Source organism: Manacus vitellinus, unplaced genomic scaffold, assembly GCF_001715985.3.
Source record: "Manacus vitellinus isolate BGI_N305 unplaced genomic scaffold, ASM171598v3 scaffold_7_pilon, whole genome shotgun sequence".
NCBI classification, from domain to species: domain Eukaryota; kingdom Metazoa; phylum Chordata; class Aves; order Passeriformes; family Pipridae; genus Manacus; species Manacus vitellinus.
The window spans coordinates 11,581,911-11,596,285 of NW_021940813.1; the positions used below are offsets into that span (position 1 = coordinate 11,581,911).

Consider the following 14,375-nt stretch of genomic DNA (forward strand, 5'->3'; position numbering starts at 1 on the left):
TGCTAGAACAAGACGTGTATGTAAAAAAAGGGAACATAGGCTGCATTATAATCAAGTTTTTTTAATGTAAACCTTATAAATATTTATCAACTCATAGTCCTGAATCATAGTTCTTTTCCACAGGCAACATGAAATGTATTCTTCAGAAATCTGATCAAAAAACAACATTGTTTTATCTACTTACAGCAGCTCGATTACATTGTCTTTAACATTCTATTGATTGTAAAAGGTTACATAGTGCAGACCAAAGTGAAGGTTTTCAGCCCATATAAATTTCAGAATATATTTGGGATATTATCTCACTAAAACAGGATTTCATAGAATAGAGCTGAATATGCTCCTGAATTATTTTTCGTTTTAAATAATTTCTTTTTGTTTAACTTTGAATTAGTCTTTTAATTGCAATGGTCTGAAATGTTAGTGCTTACAAAGTAGGAACAAAACTTTTATCAAGAGTTACCGGGAAATGGAAGTTCCACCCAATGAGTATTTTTTTCCAATGCTGACAAGTGCACTTCAGTTCATGAGAAGTTTGTGGTGCTTGATCAAAAGAGAGCTGCATTGCAGAACTGCTTTTGGTGACCAACATGGAACTTCTAAAATGCTTACAGGAATTTCTCAGCTTACCTGCTAAACAACCTACTGCTCGTAGTTCCTTTGGGAAGGAAGGAGTAGTGTCCTGCTTCTGTCCTGGCCTTTGTATTTTCATTCTGAGGAAAGAAGGCATCTTCAGAATTACCTTCCCAGTCTGGTGAGCTGTTTATCCAGAGGGCCTCACCTGTCCTTGGGCTTGTTGCTCTGGAACAGGACTCATTCTCCAAACTCCTATCTTACTTCATCCTATAACACCAAAAGGATGGGAGGAGTTCTGTCTCGGTAACCAGGTCTGCAGTCTTCATTATGGGAGTGAGTTGGCTGTGTGGAACAAACACAGACACAGGCATCCTTCTAGATCTCAAAACCGTTGCAGTAGAAAGCCAGAAATCAAAAAGAGTAGAAAGTTAGAGAGTAAGAAATAAATACAGAAATACAGCAATTTTTTTCCCTGAAACTAAATATTTGCAAATTTAATTTGCTTTTAGGAAATCCTGTTAAACAATAGTTGCTGTCTGCAACAAGTGATTTGATGTCAGTCAGAATTGTAACTTTTTCTGTCTTTTAAAAAGATGCAAATACATAAATTGTGGAAGCCTGTATTTCTAACTTCAAATGTCCATGTTAATTAGGAGTTCTGCTCTACTGTTGCTTTTCTTTGGTAGTAGTGTAAAACAGACAGCATACACAGAATATCCTTAAGTCGGCTTGACTTAATTTTGTGCATGATAGTGCTTTGATTTTTGGTGTATTAGAATAATCGCTACTTCAAAAGCAGAATTTTTAATTTTTAGAACAATTGTTTGTGTATGAGCATACAAGTAATTGTTAGTTCTGTTAAGTGACTCAAATTGAATATTAGTCACAGATATAAGGAATGGATTTTATTCTATGAGTTAGCTCTCTAACATTGCTTGCTGAAGTAATGAGAGATTGTGAAGTGCTTATTGGACAATGAATTTTATTTTTAAGGTAGTTTTTAATTTATAGATAGGAGTATAAAAAGCATAGAATGTATGAATGTATAGAATGTGCCTGAGATATTTAAAAATACCTAGACTAGTGCACTCCTCACATTTTTACTTTTATGAAGATTTCTGTAAGCCCTAATATAAGAGGTAAAAGTAATTGGTTTTCAGTTTGTTGACTCTTTTTTACTTCAAAAAGCATAGCTCAAAAGGGTTTCATTTCTTCAGGTAATGCTGAAAATTCATCCTATGTTCATAACAAGCTGGGAAAGTAAAAATGCATCTAGGAAACTTCCTGACTCAAGGGAGGGGAGGAAAAGGAAATTATGTATATGAGTTGGGGAACTGTGCCAACATTGAGTCATCCTTTTAGAATCACTTGATATCCAATAAGCTGACTGTCCTTACAGGACATAACTGCTTTATGTGACTTCAGCACCAAGGTTTTAATATCATAGTCAATATTTCAGAAAAGGTTTATTTGATTATATTGATTCACATTATTATGCCTGTGACAGCCAGAAAAATATTTTGCCAAATACAGCAACGTCCAGTAGAGCTCTTATCAGTACATAAAGGCTAACAAAGTAGTAAAAGGAAACCTGCAACTGTGATTGGAGCAGTGTTAAGAGAATTGCTGGGGATTCCATTTTTCTGTTTTCAGCCTTATCTTCACTGGTACTGGGTGTTCATGTGCCTTAAGAGCATGCATTTGTCTAAAGGAAGTAAAACATTCCTGAAAAAGATACTGAGAGGGGTGAAAACAAAGCTGCTACTTCCGTAATGAAAATGGAAAAATCTATGTAGCTACATACCCAATACTAACAAATGAAAAATGATACAAGCACTGTCTTTGCTGCTGCTCAACTTTCATGTGAAAAATAAGATTGCAATTAGCTCTTTATTCATTGGATTGACTTTTTTGAAAATTGTATGGTCAACAGCATAAACTGATTTTAGGGCTGTGATCTTATCTTGAGAGGTGGGTAATGACTGAGGGGGGGTTTTCACCGATATGGGCAATATAGTTCTGACTTAGTTGTTGGGATTAAAGCTGTCAAAAAGATTTTTTTTTTCTCTCATTGTGACTATGTAGAAGTTGAAATTCCAGAACCATGACCTTTTCTTATGGTAATTCTGGCTGTTTCTCATGTGTAAATTATTCCTATACAAAATAAATATTTACAAAAAAATTAATATGTAATTTTAAGCAGAAACTATTAATGAAATAGTTCCCTGAAGAGTTTCTGATGGAATCCCACCAACAATTTTTAATATATTGCTAGTGTCCATTTAGAAAGGAATCTTAAAACCACCAATATTGGCACAGTTAAGTGCTAAAGTGTGAATTAAAAAAAAAAGGATCTTGCACAATCCGTGGGAGTGATTTGACTCGGGCAGTGACTCTGGAAGGAGCGATGCCACTGCCTCGGGGCTGGTCCCTCAACAGCTGCGAGCACTGCAGGCAAGGCAGGACTCTCATGGCTGGGAGTGTGAGGCTGTTGCTTTATGAGCAGCATCACTTAAGGGGCTGATGCAAGGGGCTTCCATAATAACGTGAAAAATCAAGTAGTAAAAAATGAAAAATGATTCAGAAAAGACCTTACAAGACCAGGAGCTAGAAAATGAGTTTATAGTAAAAAATCTGAACAAACTCTTAGGGGGTAAATTAAGTCATAACTGAGTCTGTAAGTAACTATATGTCAAAGATGGTTCTGGTTTGTACCTTCTTAACTCTGTTAAGAGCAGTACAGAATTAACAGGTAAAGGTGAAACCTGGGTAATGCTGGAACCAGAATTATCAGTATTTAAGTTAATTTCTCCAGCAATTACTTAAACTGGCTGAGCTACTATAAAAGGTTTTAATTATTCATTGAGATTAAAATTTATTATTAATCTGCTTATCTAACAATTACATCAAGTCAAAGTCTTAACCTCATTTTTACAGTTTTTGGTCAGCATGTCAACAATGTTTACTGTCCAGGAAGAACTGTTTTGAATACTGGACCCATCCAAGGACTTGTTGCATGTATCACATTTCCCCACCTGGTTTTGCCAAACTCGAGTATGTATAGCCATCTCTGTCCTGGTCATCTGTGCCTCTTATTGGAAAATTGCAGTTTATTTAAAAGCCCTACCGAGAGTCAAGTTGCTTCTCAGTGCTATAAGCAAAGATATTATGTGTTTTTTCCTGTCCAGAAATTGTGTCGTAAAATTCAGAGGTTTTATTTAAAACGAGTGTGAGGGTTAATGTTTCATCCTTGTTCCTTTAATATGTCCTTTATTTCATAACTTCCATCTCTGTTAGATGTAACAGAGGTTGATGTGTGGCCTTTTTCCTTCTTTAACTGTGAAACCTTTTGTTCTGATGTTACAGATTTGGTAACATCCAATTTTGGTATTTCTTGCTATATTTTGTAGAGCCAGCAAGTGTGCAGAGGGGAAGTTTTTTGATCAGTACTTAGTCATCTGCCAGCTGAAATTCACTGCACTTCTGAGGAGATTTTCACCTTCATCTGGATTGTGTTCTTTTTGTGGGAGAATGACCGTGCAGCCTTGTTCTGTCCCTTTTAGGAACAGCACATGGGTGTTGTGTGTTATCTTCAATATCCCTTTCCAAATGCGAAGAACTCAGGACAGTAATTCCTCACATCTCACACAATGAGGACTTCTGGGATTTTCTCAATCCATATATGAACTTTTTTATAAAGAGAAATTTCTCAGGAATCCGTTTCTGAATTTATTATAAGCTTCTTGATGTAAAATTCAGATATGGCAAAGGAGCCATTTATTTTGTTTAGCCTTTAGCTGCTTCAAAAAGCCTTAATCTATAGGTATTTATAGCATGTACTGCACATACTTATCTTGGTCTTGATATTATAAAAATTTACCTGCTATATTTTGTTATTCTCTGCATAGTTAACCAGAAAGATATTTTTTTAAAACCCACACTGTTATAATCAAATAAAGCCTTCCTGATCCTTTCCAACCCCAAATCTTGTTTTTCCTGCATATCTCTGTTAGAGATCTTACCCTGGGGTATCTTGCTTTTGGTTAACTTCCTGTTTCACCTGATTTCAGTTTAATTTCACTGAAGCTGACAGCAGAGGCTCTGCAGTCAGTCTTTCTGTTCAGGATGGGTCCAGTTTACTTTTAGAGTCACATTCCATTTAAACAGAATTCTTTGGATGTCTTATGCTGTAAATGTTTCCTTGTACTTTTTTTCTTATGTTTCCAATTCTGTCACTTTATGTTGTTACACCCGTTAAATGTCATCTGTATGTGGGACAATTTAAATATACCATTCCATTATAATTATTATTGCAATGAAACTACATTTTTTTTTTAGATGGCTACTGGTTTTTCCCTTTGGAGTAATCTGTGCATGTCATAATTTTAACTTATACTTTCAGTATACTGAAGAGTATACACTCAAATCTTTGTCATTCATCATCATGAGTGATGAACTAACTATTCTTTTAATAACTGTTATCTGAAGTAGGCTATCATAAAGATTTGTGTTTTTTAAATATTGCTACTCATTTCCCAAATCTTCGTTAGCAAAGCCCAGCCATGACTCATAGTCACATAATTTTGAATATCTAGAAAAGGAGAAATCTATCTTCAGGGAATACCTTTCCCAAGTAAGCATTCCATGTGTGACATACCAGTTTATTCTTTGATGTCCTGTTTAAGTTAATTCACATCTTTAAGGGTAAAGTCACTTTCTTGCTGAAAGTTACTCCCATTTCCCATTTCTGTCCCTGTGAATTGGAATTTCTTTGTCAAGCACTTGTCATGGTGCATGTTTGCACTTGACTTATATCTTTATTCAAGAAGCTGAGACTGAGAATTTTAGGTGCAGTGAGACTCCTGTGGTGTTTATATGTGCTAATATTCCTTATTCTGAATGGCCTTCCTCTTCCTGCTACATGTAAGAGCACAGATCTGATCCTGTGCAGTCTGTTTAGATGATTCAGAGCTATTTCCTTGTGTATTATTTTGCCAATATCAGACATACATTTAAAGATTTTTTTTTAAATTATTTTAATCTTTAGTTGGTTGTTTCTCTATCCTTTCTATATAAAATTTGTAGACTAAAGATACTTCCATTTTTTGAGGTGCTATTTAAATTCTAATGAGTGCTTATTGTGTTTTCTCAATTTATCAGATTTAGGTTGTGTCATAAGAGCATGTCTCATGGCACTCACAATACTTGGGTTTTTTAAGTGCATGTCTGGCAACTCTCACAAAGTGTCTACAAATGGTTTAAGCTCAGACTCCAGAATTCTCTTACAGCCCCTACTGTCACATTGTCTTCAGGATTTGGAAGTTAGAGATAAAAGGGTTGTGTAGTCTTTTTGCTGCTGTATTCATGCTTATTAAAAAAATCCATCTGGCATATCTAGGAGTAATAAAAACAGGTGGAAATTACAAACTTGTGAGAACAATACCAATGGTATTGTGGGTGATACTGGTAGCTCTCCTAGTTATCAGTTCAGAGCCCAGTTTACTAATCCTAGACCAGCTTTTCAGTTGTCCCTGGAACATAGTGCTCAGGAAAAGGTCTGCAGATGACACACTGCTTGTTCTACACAGATGAGTTTATGCCACCCAGCTCTGCATGGGCCACTTGTTTACACAGAACAGTTTTAAGATTACTGAAAATCCAGAAATCTGAGGGGTGAATTGCAGAAGAGTTTATGTATAGATAAACACACGCTTTTCTCTTGCTTTTTCTAGGCTTTTTCATTACTAATGAGAAATACTTACCTAGTAAGGCTCTTCTGCTTCTACTTCCTTTAGGGGTTGAAGTCCAGTTTCCTTTTAACATGTTATCTAATAGTTGTTCCTGTAATAAGATCTCAGAAACAAATACAAGTATTTTATGTTGCAGCAGAGTTAGTTTAGCCTTGAATTTAAAAGTGAAGATAAAAATAATTCACATATATTCAATTACTAGAAGCAAACTGAGTGTTTAATGTTCATTAAGTACCTAAAATATTGATTTATTTTTTTTTCCCCCAGCAACATGATTAGGCTATTATTTTTATAACCTAATAATGGTTAAATATTTTTTCACTGCTTACCTTGAAGGTGTCTGTCCTTTCTTTCGCTGACAAGCATGTTTCCTATTCCAATTTGCATGGTGCTGCGATCTCTCTTTTTTGTTTTTGTTTTTTTTTAAGCTTTTCTCTTTCAGATTTGATTTGTCTGTGGAATATAGTCCATTCAGTGTTCTTTCCTATGTTTTTTTGCTTTCCTGTACATAGACATACGTTGTGAGGTGCGTTACTAAGAGGTTACTTATACTGAGATACTGCCCAGAACAGTTCTGACATGCAGACTACATCAGTGCAGGAAATTATTTTGGAATGGTGGTGTTTTAAATTCGCACTCAAACTTGTTTATCACTCACTTCCCTTCAAGGCCAATGTTGATTTAACACTATTACATTGTTGAGGAAACTGAGGGTTATGTTACCTTCTGTTTGTTTCCTTGCATTCTATATTTAGTTTCACTATAATGGTAGCCGGTAGCAACCACTTTAAGTTGACTAACATGGCTTGTTGTTTTTCTTTAAACGGCTTTCTGTGACCCTTTTACTTTCTTGTGTGAAGAAGGCCTTGAGAGAGCTGTGTGTCTAGAAGAGGAAATTATGTCTTGAGACTTTCAATTAGACATTGTGGCAGTGTAATGTTTGATAAGAGGGAACTTTACAACCTTATAAGTAACAGAAATAAAATATAGGCAGTAGAGTACAGTTGTAACTGGAAGGAAGATCCCACCATTGCAAAGGACAGATCACTGGTGAGTGAATGTCTATACACATCTGAAAGTTGTCAGGGAATGAAAGAAAGGAGAGGAGAACCCAAGTATTTCAGCACCTTATATGTCATCTCATTTATTTTGAATTCGTCACATGGGACAAATGTTTTTACTGTTTATCAGGGAATGATCAGAGATGGACCTTAAGCCAAATTCAGTACCAGACAGAATGGCTGGCTTCTCTTCCAGCTTCCTGTAAGATGCCATCTATCATCTGATGTAATTAGTGCAGTTGGTTGAGAAATAGAGATCTCTTTCTACAATGTGTAAGACTTGCATTCTAATTCAGGTAGATAGTGGGTACAGCGAGGGTTGATTACTTCTGCATATAATTTGTGTTCTATAAAAGGCTTAGCTTTTGTATTTTTAACTGCATTTGCAAAACACTGTTTAGTTTAAAATAACATACATTCAGCAGTTATGTCAGAAAAGGAAACTGCAAATTTGTGGGCAACTATTCATCATAAATCTTCCTCCCAAACATGTTTTATGGACAAGCTACTAAAGTAGGATATTGTTTGAGTTCCTTTTTGTTTAAAACAGAGTTGGTTTAGGTCTGCCTTTTATGGACTGAGGAGTATCTGAACCCTGAGAAACTGCAAAGGCTGAGAATATTCTCTTAGTATCAGGAATGTGAAGTGGTGGTTTGGGGTTTGTTTTGTTTTTTAGAGGGTGCCCAAAATAACCACTGGAAAGTTGGTTGCATAATATTGCATCGTATTCAAAAATAATAATTTTGTTTGTGTATGGAGAGGAAGTTAATATATTTTCTTTTTCATTTCTTATTCTTGTTGAGTTTTGTAATGCTTTAAAGCAATATAAAATCATAGAATGGTTTGGGTTGGAAGGGACCTTAGAGATCATATAGTGTCAATCTCCCTGCCATGGAGGACCAGGCACTTCCAGTAGATCAGGTTGCTCAAAGCCCCATCCAGCCTGGTCCTGAACACCTCCAGGGATGGAGCATCCACAACTTCCCAGGGCAATCTGTTCCAGTGCCTTACCACCCTCACAGCAAAGAATTTCTTCCTAATATCTGACCTAAATTTTCCCTCTTTCACTTTGTACACATTACTCCTTGTCCTGTCACTACAGTTCCTGATGAAGAGCCCCTCTCTGGCTTCCCTGTAGGCCCCCTTCAGATACTGGAAGGTTGCTGTGAGGTCTCCACACAGCCTTCTCTTCTCCAGCATGAACAACCCCAACTTTCTTAGCCTCTCTTTGTAGGGGAGGTGCTCCAGTCCTCTTATCAACTTCATGGCCTTCCTCTGGACTTGTTCCCACAGTTCCGTGTTCTTATGTCCACCTTGCTTTGCCTCCCTGAAGGAAGTAGATAACAGAAAGATTTGAGGAAGTTGTTTCACATGTTTTTTACTTTCCCAAGATTCCCAGGGAGCAAATAGATAAAACAGTAAAGCAGAAGTGGATCAAAGTATCTGAAGTAATATATTCTTGGCAGTTTGTTTCGCTGTGCTATTCTATTCCTCCCTTGGGATTCTGTTAGATTGCAGTGGGTGGTTTCAGTAGTATGTAATCCAACTGATCACATACTAATTTAAAAGATAAAACTGCAAATGTTCACCAGCAAATTATTCCTTTGACAAGTAAAAGGAAACAATGTTTCTTTCAGACTCTGTAAAGATTCAACCTTGAGTCAACGATGGTAGCATTTTCTCCTGAAAGGAAAAAGAAGTTTAGGTTTATTAGATGGAGTACTCAGCATGCCTGTGTGCACACACATGCAAAATTTTGGTTGTCTTACAATGGAAACTGGCACCTAAACTTACTGGTCATCTTGGATTTGTCTTGTGTGCTAAAACTAAGTGCTTCACATTACAATATCTTTTTTCATTTCTTGATTTTAAAAGTTGCCAGGATGTTCTGTGCCTTATTCCAAATCATGTGCTGGATTTTTTATATATGTACACACTCTCACACATACATGCTCAGGGTTTCCTATGTGCTGCTTGTTTACAGCTTTGGCTGTAATCTTTTGAAAAAGAATTGTCAGTCTGGGAGAAGGATGTGTTGGAACATGCTGACATAGATGGACAGTTGCTCTACATTTATACACAGTGTTGAAATGACCAGATGCAAAAGGATACTTTCAGCATTAATTCATGCACATAAATTTTGCAGAATACTTGAAAAACTTATAAATCAGTGCTTCAGAAACACAGCTTTACAACTCTGCCTCTACTAACCCATCACTGTGACTAATCAGTGCACATTTTGGTGCATACAGATGAAGCGAAAGTCTGGAGCAAGGAAGACATACCCTTGGAAGCAAATCATAGAATATCCTGAGGTGGAAGGGACCCATCAGGATGATTTAAGTCCAACTCATGGTCCTGCACAGGACAACCCCAAGATCCCACCATGTGCCTGAGAGCATTGTCCAAATGCTTCCTGAACTCTGTCAGACTTGGTGCCATGACCACTTTGCAGGGAACCCTGTTCCAGTGCCCTCTGGGTGAAGTGCCCTCTTCCACCCTCTGAGTGAAGAACCTTTTCCTAATATCCAACCTAAACCTCCCGTGATACAGCTTCAGGCCGTTCCCTCGGGTCCTGTCGCTAACCAGGTTAGGGAATACTTTAACAAACTGGGTGTACACAAGTCTGTGGGCCCTGACAGGATGCACGAGTGCTGAGGGACCTGGCAGCTGCCACTGCATGGCCACTCTTGATTATTTTCTAATTATCATCATGACTGGAAGACATGACTGAGGACTGAAGGAAAGCAAATGTCAGCTCCTCTCCTCAAAAAGGACAAGAAGGAGGATGCAGGGAACTACAGGCTGGTCAGCCACACCTTAATCCCCAGCAAGGTCATGGAAAAGCTTATCCTAGAAACCATTAGCCTGTACATGAAGGACAAAAAGATAGCTGAGGTCATTCAACATGGATTCACAATGGTGAAATCATGTTCAACGAGCCTGAAGGGAGGGACTGAGGCAATGGGCAAAAACAGAAGCATGGGAGGTTCAGTCTGAACATCAGGAAACACTTTTTCACTCTGAAAATGACTGAGTGCCAGCACAGGCTGTCCAGGAAGGTTGTTACCATCCTTGGAGGTATTCAGAAGGTACCTGAATCAGGTCCTGACAACTGGCTCTCGGTGGCCCTGCTTGAGCAGGGGGGTTTAGATAAGGTGATCTCTAGAGGTCCCTTTTAATGCCAGCCAACCTGCAATTTTGTGAAATAGGTCTAAGAGTTTCTCCTTATACAGAGGAAAAGTGTTCTCAGATTTATTTTATTTACTGTAACCTATAGAAGAAATAGAGAATGCACAAGAAGTTGACATTGTAGTCATAGTATATCACTTTCTGTACGTCCACTTACAGTCATGTCCACTTACAGTGCTTTGCATTATGTGTGTTAATGCCTAGATAGATCTACAGATGACAGTAACAAGTGTGCTTACTTTACTTATTTTCGAACAGTTGCTGATAAGTTCTGAAGTTCTTTTCCTGTGTGGTAAGGAGCGTCACTTTTCAGGGGATTTTCAAATTCAGTGCAGAAAACACTGAGTTAAGTGCAGAACACAAAAAGACTAGAAGCTTCACTGCTGCTTAGAGCTTTCTGGTGACCAGTTTCTCCCAGAAGGGGAAACGCTGCAGACTGGACAGCTTTTACAAGATAGGATCTTCTTGCGAAGAAAGGCAGTTAGATTCTTTTCCACAATAGAATTTTCTCAGTGGAAGGTGGAGAATTTATTGCTGCTGAAGTGGGAGTGGAGGCTGTGCTGCTTTACGTGGAAATGTCTTGAGTCTTGCACTGTCTTATAAAGGTGTGTCACTGCAGCAGTGGTCCTCATTTAAGTGTTAAAAAGGAGGGCTTTCCAAAGATATCCAATCCATTGATGCATTTTAGGTGTGCTTTAAGAGGTTTAAATTCTTAAGAAGATTGGTTTCCATTAATGGTTGTAAATCTGGAACAGAGATATGAACCAAATAATATGGACCTAACCAAAAAAGCATGGGAATTGCTGACTTGTTTTGTCTACTCTCTTATTGTTTGGAGACTGATACATCCCTGAAAGTTTAAGCCATGTTGTTACTGAACTAATGCTGCTTGTGTGCTCTATTTATGCAAATAGCGTTGCACAGTGGTTTTTGCCTACATTTGGAAGCATCTAGTTTGTTGAGTTCAGTGGCACTGGTATTTTTCAGTATATTGTGAATTTATAAACCTAGGAAGATGCACCATTAATGTAAATTTATTCCTCTGTTTTCCTCTGTCAGGAAGAAGGAAGTATCAAAGAAATTGCAATAACTCACCATGTAAAAGAAGGACATGAGAAAGCAGACCCTTCACAGTTTGAACTTCTGAAAGTACTTGGACAAGGATCCTTTGGAAAGGTTGGTAACTGAACTCTTATGGAGCCAGTTACTCAGGAATATGGCATTGAATATTGGGAGTGAAATATTTAGAACAACCACAGTCTTGCATTAAGGCAATGTTGCAAGTGAAAACTGCTTTCTAAAATAGTGCTAATGAGGCACTGTAATTGTGGCAGATCTTTTTAAAGCAGTATTTTTTTTTCTAGTTTGCATGATATGTAGATTTCAAAGTTTCGATAGAAAAATTGGCTTGATATGGAATAATTGGGTATTCACTGTTAAAATGGAATGTCATTTCTCTATAACTACTCTGCTGTGTTTGAGGGGGTGAGGGTTGAAAGGTTTTTTGATAAGTATTCCTAGTTGCTAACTTGCTAATGGTAGGTCATCATTAGTACAGAAGCTATAGCAGAATTTATTTTTGTGGCAGATTGTAATTGCAAGGAACAGATTTTAGGCAGTAATGGCTGCTGAAGTAAACATGATACACCCTAGTCTTGTTCATGCTGGCATTATCTGTCATAATTTAGTTAAGGTACAATGTGCCTTCATATTTATCTAAACACCTGTTAAAGACTCAATGTTTCTAGCATTTGGTAACTGCTGTTCACACTGAGATCTCACTAGGCACACAAGATTTATACTTTTAGTTGTCCAATCCCAACTTGAAAGCAAAACATTAACTTCATATGGACTGAATGGAATATGTAATGAAAGACAACAGAGCCTTTACATCGACTTTCAGCCCTAATTGCAATTCTGAATGTGATGTTAAGCTCTAGCATATAAAGCCAAATCCATCTTGGATATGGGACAAAATTAGAATAATATATCAAATTCTCTTTTGGTGGTAGGAAGTTACTGTTAGTCACATTATTGTTCCAGTTAGGTTTGGAAATCTAGATGCTTAGAAACTATAAAATTTTGTACTCAAACTAGCAAGAATTGACTGAGAAACCTGATTCTAAAAGTTTGATTTAATCCAGAATCATAACAAAGTTTTCATTTGAAAATCTTCAGATCGGGAGAAGTAAATCATTCATGGACAAGGAAATGTAAGCTCATAAATGATCAGCCATCATTTTTTATTGATGTTACTAAATTCAGTACTATAACAGGGTGTGGGGAGAGGAATGTGAGTTTTGAAAAAGCAAAAATAATGAACTGTCTAGATGACTCAGTTTTGCAAAAATGCCAATCTTGTCCTCAGTTGTCTTAGCCTTTATGCAAAAATTATTAATATTAAATTAATATTTAAAAATCCATAATTCCTTTGTTCTAATAATTTGTGAAGGTATCACTGTGTCCCATTTAGTTTAAAAGGAGTAAGTCTGAGTGATTTTCAACGTTTCTTGATGATGTTCTGGTAGTCTCTGGATAGTGCAAATGGTTGTTAACATGAGAATGGGGTACAAAAAGAGGCATAAAACTGCTTTCATATAACATGTTTAATTTTCTCATGTACCAAAACATGTATCTGTAATTTTTTCATAAATAAGCAGATAACCTGTGGCAGGTATATTTTTTCTTTTTCATTTCTAAATCTAAAATTTGGCTCTGCTGGAATTAATTTTGTGTTGAGGTTATTAAAGACAATCGCATTTATACTGAAGAAGGAAATGAAACACACTTTAATTGTGGCTGGTTGTTCTTTATTGGTAACATGCAACACTCATCCAAAGCATGTAATAAAAAAATGTTTTTGTGACACAAGAGGTCAGTCTTATAATTTTATAAGTTATTTTTTGAAAGTTATTTATTATAAATTGATTCATGTAGGTTTCTGGATCAAATTTTGTTCACACGTTTATCATCATATCTGACAATTATTTTACTAGCACGTTTGATGTGCCATCTTATGAATTTAAATAAGACAAAACTAGAGATTAATTTTAAAAAAGCTGAATGTTGTGTTTCAGATTTGTATGAGCTTCTGAGAGAATCCAAATTCATACTTTTTCTTTTTTTAACTCACGGAAATCAATTAAGTTAAACCAAAATTAATTTGGCAAACTATCTTGAATGAAACTTTTAGATTACAAAATGAAGGAATAGTAGGAGAAAGTTAAAGGAATTTTTTGTTTGGATTTGCAGAATATAAAATTGTCAAATTGAGTTTCATTGAAATCATACTGACTACTTGAATTTCATAGTAAAATACATTAACCTGACTTGCTTTTATTTTCTTTTAAGAATTCTTTCTAATTTTTAATGCAGGTCTTCCTTGTCAAAAAAATCTCAGGATCAGATGCTAGACAGCTTTATGCAATGAAGGTATTGAAAAAGGCCACCTTGAAAGGTAAGCATTGTTTAGAGAGAGGGAAGGAAAAAAGAGAAGATAAATAGGGGACATTCTACCAAAACCTAATCTTAACACAGATGCTGTTCTGCAGATTGTCTTACAGCTTTCTTCTATCAAACAGCAAATAGCAGAATACACTGCTTTGTGCTGTGAACCTGGAAGGATTCAGTAACAACAGGACTATGTTGGTAGTTATAGGGGAAAGTGGGTTCCTTTCCTTTCCCCACTGTGTTCCTCAGGTGATGGTGGTTTGATGGAGTAGTTGTGTTACATCTGCCACCTGACCTGCTCTGAGCTCTTACTTGAAACTTGATATCCTTCCGTTTTTCATTTGCTGTG

The 14,375-nt window shown here is 36.6% G+C and overlaps 1 protein-coding gene across 2 annotated transcripts in view; it reads left to right on the forward strand.

Annotated features, from left to right (window-relative positions):
- The window catches only part of RPS6KA3 (ribosomal protein S6 kinase A3), a 63,508-nt gene that overhangs the window by 9,854 nt on the left and 39,279 nt on the right, over nucleotides 1-14,375 (forward strand). For both annotated transcript variants that reach the window (XM_018084143.1, XM_018084144.1), the window contains exons 2-3: nucleotides 11,636-11,752; nucleotides 13,952-14,033. In XM_018084143.1, coding sequence (XP_017939632.1) covers nucleotides 11,636-11,752; nucleotides 13,952-14,033 — 199 coding nt within the window. The remainder of the gene's footprint in view (nucleotides 1-11,635; nucleotides 11,753-13,951; nucleotides 14,034-14,375) is intronic.